General features: G+C 37.1%; 1 protein-coding gene and 1 long non-coding RNA gene across 6 annotated transcripts in view; one reads left to right on the top strand and one right to left on the bottom strand.

Annotated features, from left to right (window-relative positions):
- CDH10 (cadherin 10) overlaps positions 1-16035 on the bottom strand; it is a 167414-nt gene that overhangs the window by 43248 nt on the left and 108131 nt on the right. For 2 of the 3 annotated variants that reach the window (XM_006112616.4, XM_075921416.1), the window contains exons 4-6: positions 9779-9898; positions 9160-9327; positions 154-341 (exon numbers count right to left, since the gene is read on the bottom strand). In XM_006112616.4, coding sequence (XP_006112678.2) covers positions 154-341; positions 9160-9327; positions 9779-9898 — 476 coding nt within the window. The remainder of the gene's footprint in view (positions 1-153; positions 342-9159; positions 9328-9778; positions 9899-16035) is intronic. The other variant, XM_075921417.1, reaches the window with a different exon arrangement.
- Positions 1-16035, top strand: part of LOC112547772 (uncharacterized) — a 129716-nt gene that overhangs the window by 105308 nt on the left and 8373 nt on the right. For 2 of the 3 annotated variants that reach the window (XR_012901752.1, XR_012901751.1), the window contains 3 exons: positions 4089-4139; positions 7057-7280; positions 9797-9936. This is a non-coding gene — a long non-coding RNA (uncharacterized LOC112547772). Of the gene's footprint in view, positions 1-4088; positions 4140-7056; positions 7281-9796; positions 9937-16035 lie in introns of those variants that run through there. The other variant, XR_012901753.1, reaches the window with a different exon arrangement.

Raw genomic sequence — 16035 nt, 5'->3', positions numbered from 1 at the left:
GCCCCGCCCCCAGGCACGTGGCCTGTGAGTGGCCCCGCTCCCGTACGCGCAGCACATGAGTGGCACCGCCCCCAGGCGCCCGGCAGCTCCAAAACATTGGGGACCACCGCTCTACACCAAAACCATTCAGTAGTTGTAACTGATTATAGACACCTTTCGCACAGTTATTATGCCTTCTTGTGTGTCCTTCTGTGTCACAATGTCAAACATATCTGTTCCATCACCATCAGTAATTCTGTATTCCACTTCAGCATTTTTCCCAGTGTCAGCATCAGTGGCTTTTACACTGCCAATGGCAGTGCCAACTGGGGAAGATTCTGGAATGCGGAGGTGGATAGTACCTGAAAGAAAAAAACAGAACAAGTTAAGAGACGCATAACTTTTAGAAACTGTGAATTATTGTACAGTTGTAAAATATATTACCATGTGCTATTTGTTCTGCAGCAACTCTGCTTCGTTTACTACAGAGCCTGGACAATGAATGAGGCAGAGGATTATAAGAGGGGAGAGCATAAAGTAGAGGGGAGAAAAGGATTCTATTCCTAGTTCTGCCATGGATTTCCTGTGCTATGTAATGCAATTCTGTATACATGCCTACAACAAGGGGGACAAATTAAAGTGGTAAAGGCAAACTTAATTATGAAATTTTCTCACATGTATGCTGGACTTTGCAACCTTCTTTTAGTGTAATCATACATAGTGTTGATACTTTTCAGATACTAATAATTACTCTACTGCTATATGACTAAATATACAAAAATATTCAGTTATGTTCCTTGGGAGATGTGTTTATTGTAGACATGTGATACTCCTTTTTCAGATGTCCCACACTCATTTTTATTTCACTTACTTTTGTGTCCCTAGCTACAGCCTTTGCTGGAGCTATGTCTACATAGCAGCATTATTTCTGAATAACGCTAGTTATTCAGAAAAAACATAGTCCATGTCTACACTGCAAGCAGTTATTTCAACATAATATCAAAATAATGTTGAGCTGCAGGACTTCTTACTCTGACTCCTGTAACCCTCATTTTACAAGGAGTAAGGGAAGTTGGAGGAAGAATGCTCTAACTCGGACTTCCTACTGCATAGACAGTGCTAAAAGCCGAAATAAGCTATTTTGACTTAAGCTAAGCCATTCACATAGCTCAGGTTGCGTAGCTTATTTCAGCATTAGCCCTGCTGAGTGCCCTCAAGTATTTGTTCTCTCCTTTGATTCATTAGAGGATTTTCCCCCTTTCCCTTCTATTGCTCATTATCTAAACAGTTCTGTTCATTTTTGAAACATTAAAAATTATAATAGAATTTCATTGTTACCACTTACTTTATGCCTAATACTAAAAATGCTGTAATCATAAAATACCCAGTTTCTAAAATGATGTGTAATTCTAAGACACGAAGAAAACCTATTTTAAAATCCTTATAATTGAACGGTAAACACTTTTCAGCTACTAAATACCAAGGCTGTTATCCTGCTCTAGTCCCTGTAAGAAAACACCATTTTAGTTAATTTTTAAATCTACCTTTTCAGTTAAAAGAGTGTCAATCCTATTTATTTGGCCAATAATGCAAAAATATTCATTTGTACTTTTAAAATGAATCATAGTGGCAATAAGCCTGGTGCTTTCATATTTATATTGTAGTTACAAATTTGATTGCCCTAAATATTTGCAAAAAGCATATTTTAAGACAAATGCCTAACTATTCATAGAAACCAGATTTGAAATTCTCATGTGCATGTGTTTGCATGAGAACATTCGATATCATTCTGTCAAGAAACAAAGAGAATCACCTGACTATTCTGATCAATCCCTTATAAATGACAGTTTGAAATTCAAGTATTTGAATTTCAGTCCACAAGGTAAAAAAAATGCAATAAGATATGACAAAAAATACAAATAGCAAACAAGCTCCAGGAAACTGAAAACTTCTTATGAACATTCCATGAGGAAAAAGGCTTTATTAAATCATTTTGTAGCAAATTATATATTCACCGCTACAATTAAAATTGTATGCACAAAAACAACTCTTTTGTATTGGTTTTGAGCTAGAGTTTAAACCCTTAAGCTTTAGCATAATGCTGATGAGCAAAGATGAAGATAAATCAATATCAACAATTATAAATAATGGATTTAAACCAGAGTTTTACTATACCATCTACTGTTCTGGATCCTATCCATGCCATTCATCTATACATGCAGGAAGAGGTCATTGTACTCAACTGCCAAGAACTTGAGGAGGGAAATCCCTTTAGCCACACTGTGCTTTAAGCAAGCATTGTTTTTAAAAAGAGAATTTTTAAAAACCCAAACAGATGCTGCTATGACAATATCCTCCTTGAAAGAGGAAATACATTAGGCACACTCTATGCAAACATAGTGAACCAGAGGGATATTGCCCTTCATATTTTTCATAAAGGACTCTCAGGTAAATGCAAACAATTTGAGAGATCTAACAAGTTCACAGCAGCAAATATTTTATCACTGCCTGTTTTGTCTAAATGTAGCTTATATTAATTACTAGTGGAGAAACCTCCAAGGTTAGGAGCTTCAGTTCAGTAAAGCATCCAAAACAGATGCTTAACCAAGCCTGTTGAAATCTTACTCCTCCCCTCACTGAAAACAAGTCCAGCTCTCTCTCCTTTCCTTAAACTTGTCCCATCTAGATCCACTTTTCTTTTGCTAATACTGTTGCAGAATGCTTCAGAAATCCAAAATGGGAAGAATTTAGGCCCAGCACATTAGAAACCTAAGTTACTGCATGATTATGGAATGGTGATGCACCCCAAGCAAGCAGAAGCATTAAGCGGAGCCAGTGGAGGGCATGTTTCCCCAAAGAAAGGCATAAGATGAATTGGGAAGGACATTGATAACCTTCCATTGCAGCTGCAACAAGATCAAGGCAAGTTGTTATGTCGTGGGGAGTTTCACAGCATAGGAAGAAATCAGTGGAAAGGCAGAGAGCTGGAATAGGTGCAAGTGTCCATTTTATTGCATAGCACAGAACTCACTAGAACAAGCCCAGACTAGCTGGGCTGACCCCAGTGACCTACTCAGTTACCATAACAACAAGATCTATATCTACAACCCAATATACAACACAAGTCACTTCTTGGTTGCTCCTGATACCTAACAGAATGGTAGGAAGCTTAAAAAAGGGGTGTGCAACGGAAGAGATGGACTCCTGCTGAGGAGATCCATAACACAGAAATTATGTGTTTCATTGTGGGGATAGGAATGAGTTTCAGGATTATTCTTATTTTTAGGAACTAGCTTAATCTATTCCAGTTATTATATAATGTTTGTCCAATATAATTAAAATGCACATTACATTGATTTTAAACTGCATCCACCTAGAGCATGGGTTCCCAAACTGGGGGGTGTGCCTCCCTGGGGGGGCATGAAGAAATTCCAGGGGGGGGCACGAGGTGACCAACCCCCCTCCCCCCCATTAATCTCCCCCTCCCTTACATTTTGCTGCTATTTTTGTTCTTCGGCCCCAGTCAGTTCCTTTTTTTTTTCTCAACAATTTTTGTTGCTATTGGAGGGCGGGGGTGTGAGGGTTTCTCAAAAATCAAAAAGGGTGTGATGCCGAAAAGTTTGGGAACCACTGACCTAGAGAAAGACCATCAATCATCACACCAGAGAACAATGAGTCAAATTACATTTCTCATATATTCATGGTGTTTATTGATACACCCTGCTACAGAATGCATGGTGATGAGTCACTATTGTATTACCAAAGTGAATTTAGCTCTGTTTATTAATATGAGTTTGACATCCTTGCACCTCAGTGTTTCCAGCTCTATGATTTAACTCATATTTACTTTGTCATTTTCATTACCCTTCTGTAATGTTTAAATCTGTGTACTTTGCTACATTAGTACATAATCTCTCTATAATCTGTTAATCATTCAAAAATGACAACAAAATCCCACTGCTCATATTTATAAAATAAATATTTATTCAGTGCTGTGTGAGACTGTGAGGAAAGGCCATATGTCCCACAATATTTCATGAGACAGTACACGTGAAGAGGAAGCTTAAGGGTGCCATGGCAACATTTAATCTCCGTTTCCATATTCTTAGGTGTTTAAAACAGACTACAGCAGTTACTTTGATTTTTTTCAATGAATACAGGTATGTTCTTATTCTTTTTTTAATTTGAAAATGCTGCATGGTGCATGCAAAACATTCTCTGAACTTTGCACTATATTGCCCCAAATACATGGAACATCACACTCATCCTGACCATTTTGCATTTATGATCTGTCTAGGTACTTATACATCCCTCATTGCCACTGTATCAGACCACTCCCCTCCTTCTCTTATTTTGTTTGTTTTGTCTTTTAGTTTAAATTTTTTGGGGCACAAACTCAGTATGTGTTAGATTGTGCCTGTAGGCTCAATTCTGAGCAAAAGGTAGTGCATAAATGGCAACACCCAGAGTTGTATAGCCCGTCAGGCAGTGTGCCTCAGAGACCAGAATGAGATGTTTCCTCCTTCCTCTTGCATTGGAGTGTAAGCAATTAGCTATATATCAGTACCAGTAGCAAGCTATGACACTCCTGATCTCCTCAGCTGAGCTAGTCACTATGTTTAGAGGGAGGAAGAGGAGGGAATGGGAGAAGCCAGAGGAAAAAAACAGGGCTCCATGGACACCTCCTCTGGAGTATGTATGTAAGGATAGACATATCATCTTGGGAGTGCTTAAGCCATGCTCCTACCTAGGCTTATTTTCTGACACCAGCATCTATAACACAGTATATTATTTGTTTCCTATTAACCATTCTAAAGTATTATTGATTGCTACACTTATGCTCAACCAGAACAACTTGGACTTCAGGTAAAGGGGGAAAGAATTTGTTAATTCCATTAGCTTTGTGAGTCCAGTGAATTCAAACAATTTAACTTGGTTGTTTTTATCCACTAGGATGACGTCAAACCAAAACTCCACTTCTGAATATAACTGAAGTTAGGGAAAATTTGTGCATCAATCCAAACATGACCTTTGTTGTCTATTCTAACTTTATGATTCTCTGCTTGTGGTTTAAGCCCATTTCCTGAGAAGCAGCAACAGTAGCAGCACAAACCCTAATGTACCTGTATGCCCAATTGTAGAAATCCTGCTCCCAAAGAGACAGCTATCTGCTTGTGCATACTCCATGAGCAAAATGAGGCAGATTTTTTTGTAGAATAAGGGAGATTTACATAAGTACATAAGGGATTCAGGAGCAAACAGCCCATTGAAAGTGACAAGTCCCATCAATTTCTACATTCAAGTGAGGACATAGGAGCTGGGTAATATAAATGAATTTATATTGGATGTTCTTGTTGGTAAATATCACATTGGGACCAGAGGTAGAATTGTCTGATTACACTTTTATCATATTGTAACCAAAAACAATGAGCTTTAGCTAAACTCATCATAGCAACTGATGTTTCCATTTATGAGCTAAACACTTGAGAAATTGTGCATAAGCTTTCTGAGAAATGGCCTGAAATTTTTGAGATGTTTATGTTTCTCTGACTGTTCCACGAAGGATACTGTTGTATAATGAGTTATCTGACATGCAGTTGTTCATGAAATCATGGTTAGTCTCTCAAAATCACAACCAAACCAATATGCTAGATTTATCCACAGCTCAGAAATCAGTTCCATAAGGGATGTGTTTACTAAAATCTTAACTAAGCAGTTTATCAATGAAGCCTATTAATGCCTAAATAAAATCTAAATACTTTGATGGGATGTGCAATGGCAGTGAACCATCAAATATTGGTTAAAACAAAACATACAAACTAGAGTTATGTATTTAATTTTTCACAGTTCTCTAAATATTTCTTTGTAATCTATACATATAGCTCCTCTAGGATAAAATATCTTTCCTTTGCATCACAAAATGCATGTTTTCAATGTCAAAATCATCAGAGGATTGGCATGCTGAGGTGTTATGAGCTGAGTCCAATCATTAGTTATGCTTAGGTTATGCTGCTTTGCTACCACAAAGTGACCATAAATCCACCTAGCTAGCCATTTAACACAAACATGGTGACCCTCCTGTTCCTATTCAACCCTTCTTCTCCACAGATGGGAATAAGAGGTATGGCCAGAGCATTCCAGCACATTGGTGCCCTTCCTTGACAGACCAGTAACTTGTGGCTGTTATCAGGTTGCTGTCAATCATACTTTGGGACCAGCACCTGGCTGGTCTAAGACTGGGTATCCTCTGTGCTCCAAATTGAGCTGCATCAAATGTCCTATGCCTGCAGCAGATGATTGTTCTCACTGGGTATTAACAGCAATCAGTTCCCTAAAGTATCTGCTGTGAACACTCCACAACTGATATCAGTGTTAAGTTCACAAGTTTCAGAAACCAGATTTGTATCTCATGCATTTATGAATCTTGTGATTGTCTACACTATGAATCTAAAAAAAGTCTAATTAATATGACAAATTTAGAATTTTAAATTCATTAACTTAGTAAGAGAATGTCAATTTCATGAAGCTTATATACACATGATGAAATCAAGAACATTTTAATGTTTATTTGCAAGTTTTAAATTAAATTTAAATATTATTTCAAAACATCAGTTCTACTTTAGTAGCACCATGAATCTGGCAAGTTTTCTATCAATTTCATGAGCTCTTTAAGATTTGTGTATGTGGTTAATATGCTCCATGACTAACAAAATCGTTGAGGGTGTCAGCAGAAAGGGAAGGGTGGCTATAAACATATCCCCAACTGCAAAGTAATACAGGACAAGTCTGCTGTAGAAGAAAGATGTCATAATCACTTCCACTTGAAATCAATGGAAAGATGCCCATTGACTTGCCTGGGAGTAGGATCAGCCCACAAATGAATACAATGAATATAAAAGCTAAAAAAGCCAGAGGTATTCAATCAAAAATTCAATTATAACACTTCTATAAAGTCTACTCAGATACTCAAGGCAACAGTCTGGCCCCTGCTTTAAAACAAAACAAAACAAAAACCCTGCATTTTATAGTACTAAATATACCTGTTGAATCTAACATATGAGGCTTTTTCTCCTGCAGTTTTCAGTCCAGACAGCATCAAAAATGCTCTTCTGCAATAGTCTGCAAAACTGCTGGGAGCAGCAGAATATAATACCGCTCTGCACAAAGCATCAGAGGTGCCAAGATCATGTATGTACAATGTGCATCTACAGAGAAGTTAACTTATCAAAAGAATCCCTGAAAAAGCGAAAGTAGATAGCAAGTGAAAGATGAGTGGCAAATACTACCCAGGGAAAATAATTGTAAGTACTCTGAACTCTCCTTGATTTATCTATTTTGAATTACAAATAAAGTTCTTTTTTTCAATATAGCAATTTACTATTGAAAAAGAACAGACAAAAAGTATGTATTAACTGCAATGTTAGGAAAGCATTTTGATTTTTACATTGCATATTATTCCATACTGAACAAGCTGAAGTTGGAGGTACTGGTCTTGATTCTCTTGTTTCAGTGGAGAATTTAGATGCAACACCTGCAATCTCAAAATTTGGGAGCTGGACTCACAGGAAAAAGGGACATTGGTTCCTTTATGGGGTACCTCTCCCTTCAGGGTTGAGAGGACAGTGGTCAGAGGAGGTGGGGGAAAGGAATCCTAAGCTGGTAGGAGGGCAATAGTGGGGGTCAAGTAAGTCATTGGTCCCTGTGAACGAGTGATGGAGAAACTAAACTGATTGCTGGCCCCTCCTTGTAGCTGGTATTTAGTGTAGGCACTGATTGAAGAGGGATACAGTTCACTGATATAGAGGGGTTGGAAGGGAACTTAAGGGAAGACCTTCTCCAAAGAAACTGGAGAACTGAACAGGGGCTCCTAACACCGGTACAGTGAGGAGACACCCCTCTCCACTTTTGACCAGCCCCACCACTGAGGTTCCAACAGGCTGGAAATGAGCTGTGGAGGGATGGAAAGGACTAATGTCAGCCGTGAATGATATGCAAATGATTAACGCAGGAATGATGACCTGCATGGTGTAAGTTATTACTGGACAATTCCCAGAGGAGTTAAGCTAATAAAGTTGGTGTCTAATTAAACCACATCACTTGCATCTCATCTTTCTTCCTGTATGTTCAGGACAATTATGCACTGTCTGCTATTTCTTAATAAACTTGCTGAAGCCAGAGATACTGGCCTGACTCTTCTCTGTTCAAATCAGGAATAAAATTCAGTGCAAATCAGGAATAAAATTCCATTGAAGTCAATGGAGTTGCAACAGGGTAAAAACAGTGCGAGAAGGGACTGGAAATTGTTTGCTGTTACAGATTTTTTGGCACTCTATAAATGTTCTGGCTGCAATATATGCAAAAAAATTTAAATACAGATAGTAAAATGTTTACCCACCTAAACTATCCTACCACAAGAAATACTCAAGGAATTGATGCTCATTCTGTATGTATCTTCTCCCAGCTATTTAAATTCTAACCAATTTGCAATATAAAAGAGTCTAACAATTCCAGGTTACATAAATGGAGGCTAATAATGGTTTCCCATTCTAGTACAAGTCTATGAAGCTTTGAAAGCTGTAGTATGACAAAAAAAGGTTAAAAAGTAGTATAAACTGCTTTGATATGATTATGCTGTCAAAAACAGTGATGTTAAATGCCATTCACGTTCACTTAGGGAGATTCTCTGCATAGCAGCTTTTTATAGCACTGTGTCTATACAAATACAGATCTGTTGGATTTCCTTCAGGTAATTCCTCCTCAGATTTGGGGTCTTCATGATTAAATGTTTAAGCAGGGACTACGGGGCACCTATTTCCTCCTTGCTAAAATTAATACATGTTTTGTTTTCCATTAAGAATAAAAAATGTTAATCCACAGGTAACAGGAAAGGAAGAATTGCTCTAATGCTCTTATGGTATTTCCCCTACTCCCCCAAATAATCCTGAAAGGTATCCCAGGTTTCCTTTTGTTATATTTGATCATGTAACCATTTGCCTGAACAAAGGGGTACTGTAACATTTAATTTTCTACTTTAATAACAGTGAATAAATCTGTACATAAGCCTTTTGTTCATGTGTGCCCCATAATCTAGATTTACTTTAAATTAAACCAGATGGCGATTGCTTAACTCTTTAATTCAGAAGCTTTTGTAGTGAAGGGGGACTATTAAATGTAGCTTACTCTGGGGGAATCGTGGCGGATTGTCGTTGACATCAGTCAGGGTGATGTTCACCACGGTGGTCCCTGATAATCCACCCATCTGGCCTCCCATGTCTTTTGCCTGGATAACTACTTGGTACTGCTCCCTGTTTTCTCTGTTCATGTTTGGCAAAGCAGTCCTGATGATGCCTTTAGAAAAACACAAAAGCAATTGTTATCCATCCCAGTGTTTTGACATGCACAGTACCAAGATACAGAGTGTTTTTCAATGAATCTTTAAAACATATTTTCAAGTGTGCAACCACTATTAATTTAATCCAGTTATCTGTGTGTCTCTGTGAAGAGTTTTTAATATAGCTTCTCTCTTTTTATGTAATATTATAGAAACAAAAACATTATAATTTTCGAGATTATACCCCAAAAAATACAAGTTACTTATATTTTATTAAGCTATATCTAATACAGATAGTTTTCACATTTATTGCAAGGATTGTAAGGTATTGAAACAAAGCAAGTAAGAAACATTATAGACCTTCACTATGGGCTTTATATGAATCTATCCTATCTTTCATGAGTTTTCTAGATGAAGAAAGAAAACTACCAAGCTTATAGTAGATGAATACAATATTATTTTCCTGACCTGTTTCTGGCTCCACAGAGAAATATGGCTGTCCCTGAAGTATGCTGTAGATGACACGGGCACTGTTTCCATATGAAGGATCATCAGCATCAGTAGCTGTGACTTGTACCACAGAAGTACCTGAAGTATCCAAAATCAGATTAGTTTTGCATAGCACCAGAAGGAGGAGCAAAGCACTAGATTTCATTCAAGTAAACTGCATTGAAATCTTCATCGACTTTTGCATCACAGGGATCTCAGTTTGTTTATCTACGTATACACTTGTAGTTATTTAAAAATGTATTTACTTGCTTAAGTTTTAGTATCTAGTATTTAGAAGTTTGGGAACTAGTTTCCTTAAATCTTACTAAAATGAAACTAGAACAGAAGCAGAGTTTAATGCATATCTGCACATGTTTACTGATGGCTAATAATTTTTTTTCTGTTTTTTGGATATAAAAGTCTGACACCAGATTGTCTCATAAATCGGTCTATGCGCTGATGTCAGTGCATTATACAAAGATCCAGGAATTCTAAAGGGACAGAAGATTGAATAGTACAACCAGATCTGCACTTCTCACCCTGATGGTGAGGAGGTGAGATACAAGTCACAAGATACAAGAAGGAGATACAAATCACCACCACTGCCTCTCCACTCTAAAAGGAAAAGCACACATATATTATATAAAGTATTAATATACATATTTTCCTAAAAGATTTAAACATTTCATATTGCATCGTCTACATTTAAGGACTAGCATGGCCATTTCATTTTTTGCTGAGATATAATCCTTCCCAAAACTCTTCAGTGACCCTTCACTATTATTTCTTTATGCATATTCCCCATCCTGATGAACTCTAAGTGACGGCACTTATAGTGATGGAGATTATGATGACTGTTTCCTATCTACAGTAGTTCCAGTACTACACACACATTTATTTGCTTCTCTCATTCTGTATTCTTAAAAAAAAATCATCTATCACCATGGCTAGTGATGGGATTTCTTGGGAACAGCAAGTTCTTCAGATACATTTCTTCTCTAGTCCCAGTTAGCTTTCCTCTGCTGCAGACCCTCTCCACATTGCTGCATAATATTGACACCTGTGACAACAGCAACCAGAACCAGTTCTCCCCCACACTCCCTTCTCGTGAGATCTACACTAACCACTGACTTTAAAAGTAATTGCCATGGCAGGGCCTATGGATGAAAGGCTGCACTTTGCTACATTTGCTGGAGCAATATTCTCTAAATGTGCTAAATACTCTGGTCCTGAGTCAGCAAATTACTTAAGCACGTGATTAACTTTAAGCATGTGAATACTCCTGATGATGTCAGTGAGACTATACACATACTGAATGTTAAGCACATCCATCAGGGCTCTGCTGATGTAGAGCTACAGAGCTCAGCATCTTGCAGAATTCTTTTTCTGTAGCGAAAACAAGAGATGACTGAGCAAAGGATACCTCTAAAATAAGAAAAGAGCAGGTTGGGGAGACAGGAGGGTGTTTCCTGATTTTTTAGGTTGATGATCATATGAACACTTAAAAATAGAATGCAGAATGCATCTAAGATGATGAAATTGGGAGTAAAAATCATATAAAAATAGCTGTGTATGGAGACTAGACAAACACAAGACAAAAACTTGGAATACCTTCTGTTATACTAATGATTGTTAAAGACCATATCTAAGTGAAGCAGAAAATCTAGAAAATGCTTTGAAATATACTAATCTACAGATTTCTTTAGTGATACTGCAAAATCATCTTGGAAAATGATAAAAGGTAACACTATTCTTTTAGAGAAGGCACATTTTAACACTATAAATAAAAAATGGAGCCATATGTGCATAGATGTGCATATGTGCATAGATGGAAGGCTTCAGACCAGAGATGGATTCATCTGTTTATGAAACTATCACAACATTTGGCTCAGAGTAAATTTTGAGGGGTACAGTGGTTTTAATTTTTTCTCTTGGGTCTGAAATCAAGTTTTGAGACTATGATCCTGTAATTAATTGTTTGTGGATGGACTACAGAATCTGTATTCTACAAATAGCAGGATCAGGTCTTGGATTCTTAATCCCAAATAGCATTGTTGTGGAGTATTGTACATCCAAGGCAAATATAAAAAAAAATGACAAGCACTATTGCATTAATGCAAGTGAAACATTAACAAGGAAGAATCAAGCCTCATAGGAAAAAAGTTCCTGATTAGTATTAGGAAGATTTTTCTTTAGTCCATGTGTTCTGAGATATGTCCATTCTCTCCTCTTGTGCTGCCACCTTTCTTACTCAGTCCATTCAGAAAGAAAGGAGTGGTCAGAAAAGAACTTCACATATACTATCCCCAAGCATGGAAGCCTCTGTCCAGTGCTTAAATTTGCACTGGAGCATAGCTTTTCAAACTTCTCCATATACAACAGAAGGACTTGAAAGATCAGAGCCCGTATCACAATGGTGTAACACATTATAAAGTAGAGAAAAATATCTTTAAACGCCCAATTTGGGCAAGGAGATATCTGTTCCTCCTCTTTAAGACACAGTTTATCAACTTACTACCTGAATTATCTTTTTCTTTCCTTTGAAGTACTGAGTGAAATTTGATGGCCTCATATATATGCATGTGCTTTATACAGACCCATTAACAGCATTTGTTAAAAAGGAATTCAAATGTGTTCCAATTGGATTGTTTTCCTCTTCTATCAAAACTAAAATAGATTGGCAAGAGTTCTCTCTGGAGGGTAATTTGGAAGAAAAAATGGAGAATATGCTTATATTTCTGAATCCTTAGCAGAACTGGACCTCTGAATGTTATTTGATTGAATTTTGAAGGGTAATAAGACTCTGGATATTGGATAATATTTCTTCCTCTTATATGGAGATCTATTTTTATTTTATTTTATGATTTGAATGCTGGTGAGAGGATTAAATCAATGGATATTGAAGTGAAGTTACAGTAAAACTGTCAACTTCTCTTTCTGCATTTTTCTTCCCAGTAGCATGTGACTATTCTACATACCTCTTCAAGACTTAATGAATGAGAGGAAAGTTGGTGCTCAGCGTTTTCTTAGATATAAAAGTAATTTAGTGAAATAAAATGAAGAATTGTCCCTTCCCTTCCCTTCCCTTCCCTTCCCTTCCCTTCCCTTCCCTTCCCTTCCCTTCCCTTCCCTTCCCTTCCCTTCTTTCTGGGCCTGGGACATAAAAGTAAAGCAAAGCTCCTTTCGTCCTCCCCATGCAACCACAGAGGGGTCAGACAGAATCTTATCTATAGTAGGGACCTTGAGAACAACCAAACGCAGGGAGCGGGGGAGGAGAGACTAATTTAGTTCTATAATATATTTCCAACAAACAATTCCACTAGTTCAAATTATGTTTTGGTCTACCATGCAGCCTTCTTGTATTCTATTTTGCTATGCTGAATTGCATGTGTCTAATCAGACCAGCAAATTAATTCAAATCAATTTAAATGGGTTAGATGCTTTCCTTTCTGTTTCATCTACACATGTAGCCATTACCTTTTAGCAAACCATTTGTTTCTCATCTAGTAGCTGATTTTTAATCCATTTCAATAGCTCTCCCATGTATCAGTCTTTATTGATGAAATCTTGGTGGATCAGTCTTTTATGAAGTACTATATCAAAAAAGGTTTTCTGAAATCCAAGCAAAATGAATGCACATCTTTTGCTTCTCCTTTGTTTGCCAATTCAGTAATGTACTAAAGAATACTGAAACAAATTCATTTTAGTGTTGCACAGTCTTTCAGCAATTTTTCCATTTTTAAATGAAGGCAGGTTTAGATAACCTATGAAAATGTAATGCATTTAGGATGTTCTATCACATATTACATTATTTTAGATGGTTAAACACCTCGTGGTTATTACTGAAATAAATGGCAGATCTGATTCTCCTTCAATTTACCACTGGTGTAAATCAGCAATTAATCAAATAGCAACTATCAAATAGCAGAAAATGTGTGAGAGAAGAATCAGTGCCCTTGCCAGACATTTACTAGGGAAAGTAGAACTGTAAACACTCTGCTTTATGCAGCCCTAGAGTTAAATTCTGTGCCTGAGATATGCATACGTAAGTCCTGAAGAAATTGGCAGGAGGCAGAGTAACATGTTAAGTGCAAACTTTGGTCCTTATAATATGAAGCTGATAATACCATTGTATGGTAGGACGTAAAAGGGCCAGTATTAAGCAAGCACAGTCCAGCAAATCTGAATATTGCAAAGTAGTTGGAATGTACTGGTGATTCTGATGCATAAAATATAATGTGTAGGTCCCCTGTATTAACCCAGTTTTACCTTGGTACAACTCCTAGTTTTATGCTGTACAGTGCAGTAATGCATTGGTAAATCAAGCCTATATAGTATTTCCATAATATAACTAAAAAGCCAGTTGCTTTCAGAAGACATGATCAGAAAATAATTGTATTTATACTTTTTCAACATCTATAAAATCTGACCTAAACTATGTGTAATATTAATACACTTTTTAGTGCTTTCCATGTACATATCTTAAATACTTCACAAATATCAATGGATTTAACCTTTAAATTAGGTAAGGGTCAGGCAAAATAATTAACTACAAGAAAGTCTTATAGAAAGTGAATGTCAGAGTTTGGACAAGAACTCCAAACATCTCCCTCCCCCCAGTTCTGTGCATTAACTAAACACAAAGCTCATTTCTGCTAGAATATTTTATAAGCAGCATGCTGAAAATGCCAACATCTATCTGCAATTTCTAAAGAAAAAGAAGGGAGGTAATGGCATATGGTTTCCAGTTTGTTAATTTTTCAAATGTGAATGCCATATTATATGCAGCAAATTAAATGGAGAGGAGATAGACTTAGTGAAGGTAATATCAGAAAGAGCTCATAGGTGAATGGCATTCCATTAAGGGAGTACAAAGGAGTTGGAGACAAGCATAGCATGAGAGATTTGTCTAAATTTTTTTGGATGGCTTTAAAAAAACAACATAATAATCATGATTCCTTGGATTTTTCTGCTGCTGACTGTGGATTTTATTTTAGCATGCGGCAGCCTGAAAAAGTGTTTGGTAAAAAAAGTGAAGATGCGATGCAATCATATAAGCCATTAGAATCTGTCATTTTGAGATTCTGACTGAGTGGATGTAGAAAGGTTTTCTTGGGGAATTAGCAGGAGCAAGTAAAGAAAAAAGAAAAGGAAGAATATACAAAGATTTAGCATGGTGAGTGACTTAAATAAGAAAGACGTGCTACACAAAACTATTATTGCTGTGATATTTAGCAGTAGGAAAAGGGGACATATCATACTAATGAGAGAGTGAGCAAAAAGCCTGGGGAGCAAGAGGAGCAGTGGCAGCTATAAATAGTCTCCACTGGTCTTCAAAAGAGAAAGACAAAAGGAAAACTATGTCTAAAGATGACAGGCTAACTGTGGGATGCCCAAGTTGAAGTCCACATGTAAACCCAGAGGGAGGTTACACCTGTATGAAGTGCACATTGATATCCATAATGCAGGAGGGCAGAAGAGATTAGAGGGCTAGGAGAACAACTAGGAAGGATGACAGCCATCAGAGATGCTAAGAAAATCATAGCCTGGGGAATTCTTAGTCTATGCTGCTAAACACTGAAGATATGAGGCAAGATAAGGCTAAGGGAGTGATTAAAGAGCAGAATATCTATGCTGGAAGAGATGACTAGAGAAACGTAATAGAAAGGAAAGAAATGATGAAATTATAAAATGAAGCATCAGACTTAAAGCCAAATACTTTTATTCTTGCCTGAAGGCTATTAACAGAATGTCCACGGGAAAAAAGCACAGGAAAGAAAATTGACGTATCCTCAGAGAAACAAAAGAAACACCAAGAAGAAAGTTGTAAATGATAATCCTTTGAGAGTCAGTGGAGAAAAGAATGAAAGAGGAGGATATTGACAGTAATTTAGACAAAGACATCAGGGAAGTAAGCTACATGAGGATTGGGCTACTGACCTAAATGCCCAATCCTCATGTTTGCCTATGAAATGCACAAAGGAAAAATCTACAAGATAATAAAGATTGTGAAGAGATTAAAGTAGTTAATACATACATTCTTAGCCATTTCTCTCATACCACAACCAGAGACAGAATTCCTAAATGCACAAGGAATGCAATAGCTATTATCACCCACCTAAGAAAGAGCAATATATTGTTGCATGCCTGCCCAGGCAGCTCCACGGATTGATATACTGGGAGAATAATCTCGAGTTCTTTCCCATCCTCTATGGAGTATTTCATGATTCATAGAA

Source organism: Pelodiscus sinensis, chromosome 2 (assembly GCF_049634645.1).
Source record: "Pelodiscus sinensis isolate JC-2024 chromosome 2, ASM4963464v1, whole genome shotgun sequence".
Classification (NCBI taxonomy): Eukaryota; Metazoa; Chordata; order Testudines; family Trionychidae; genus Pelodiscus; species Pelodiscus sinensis.
The sequence above is the reverse complement of the archived record's forward strand: the minus strand, read 5'-3'. Positions and strand labels throughout refer to the sequence as shown.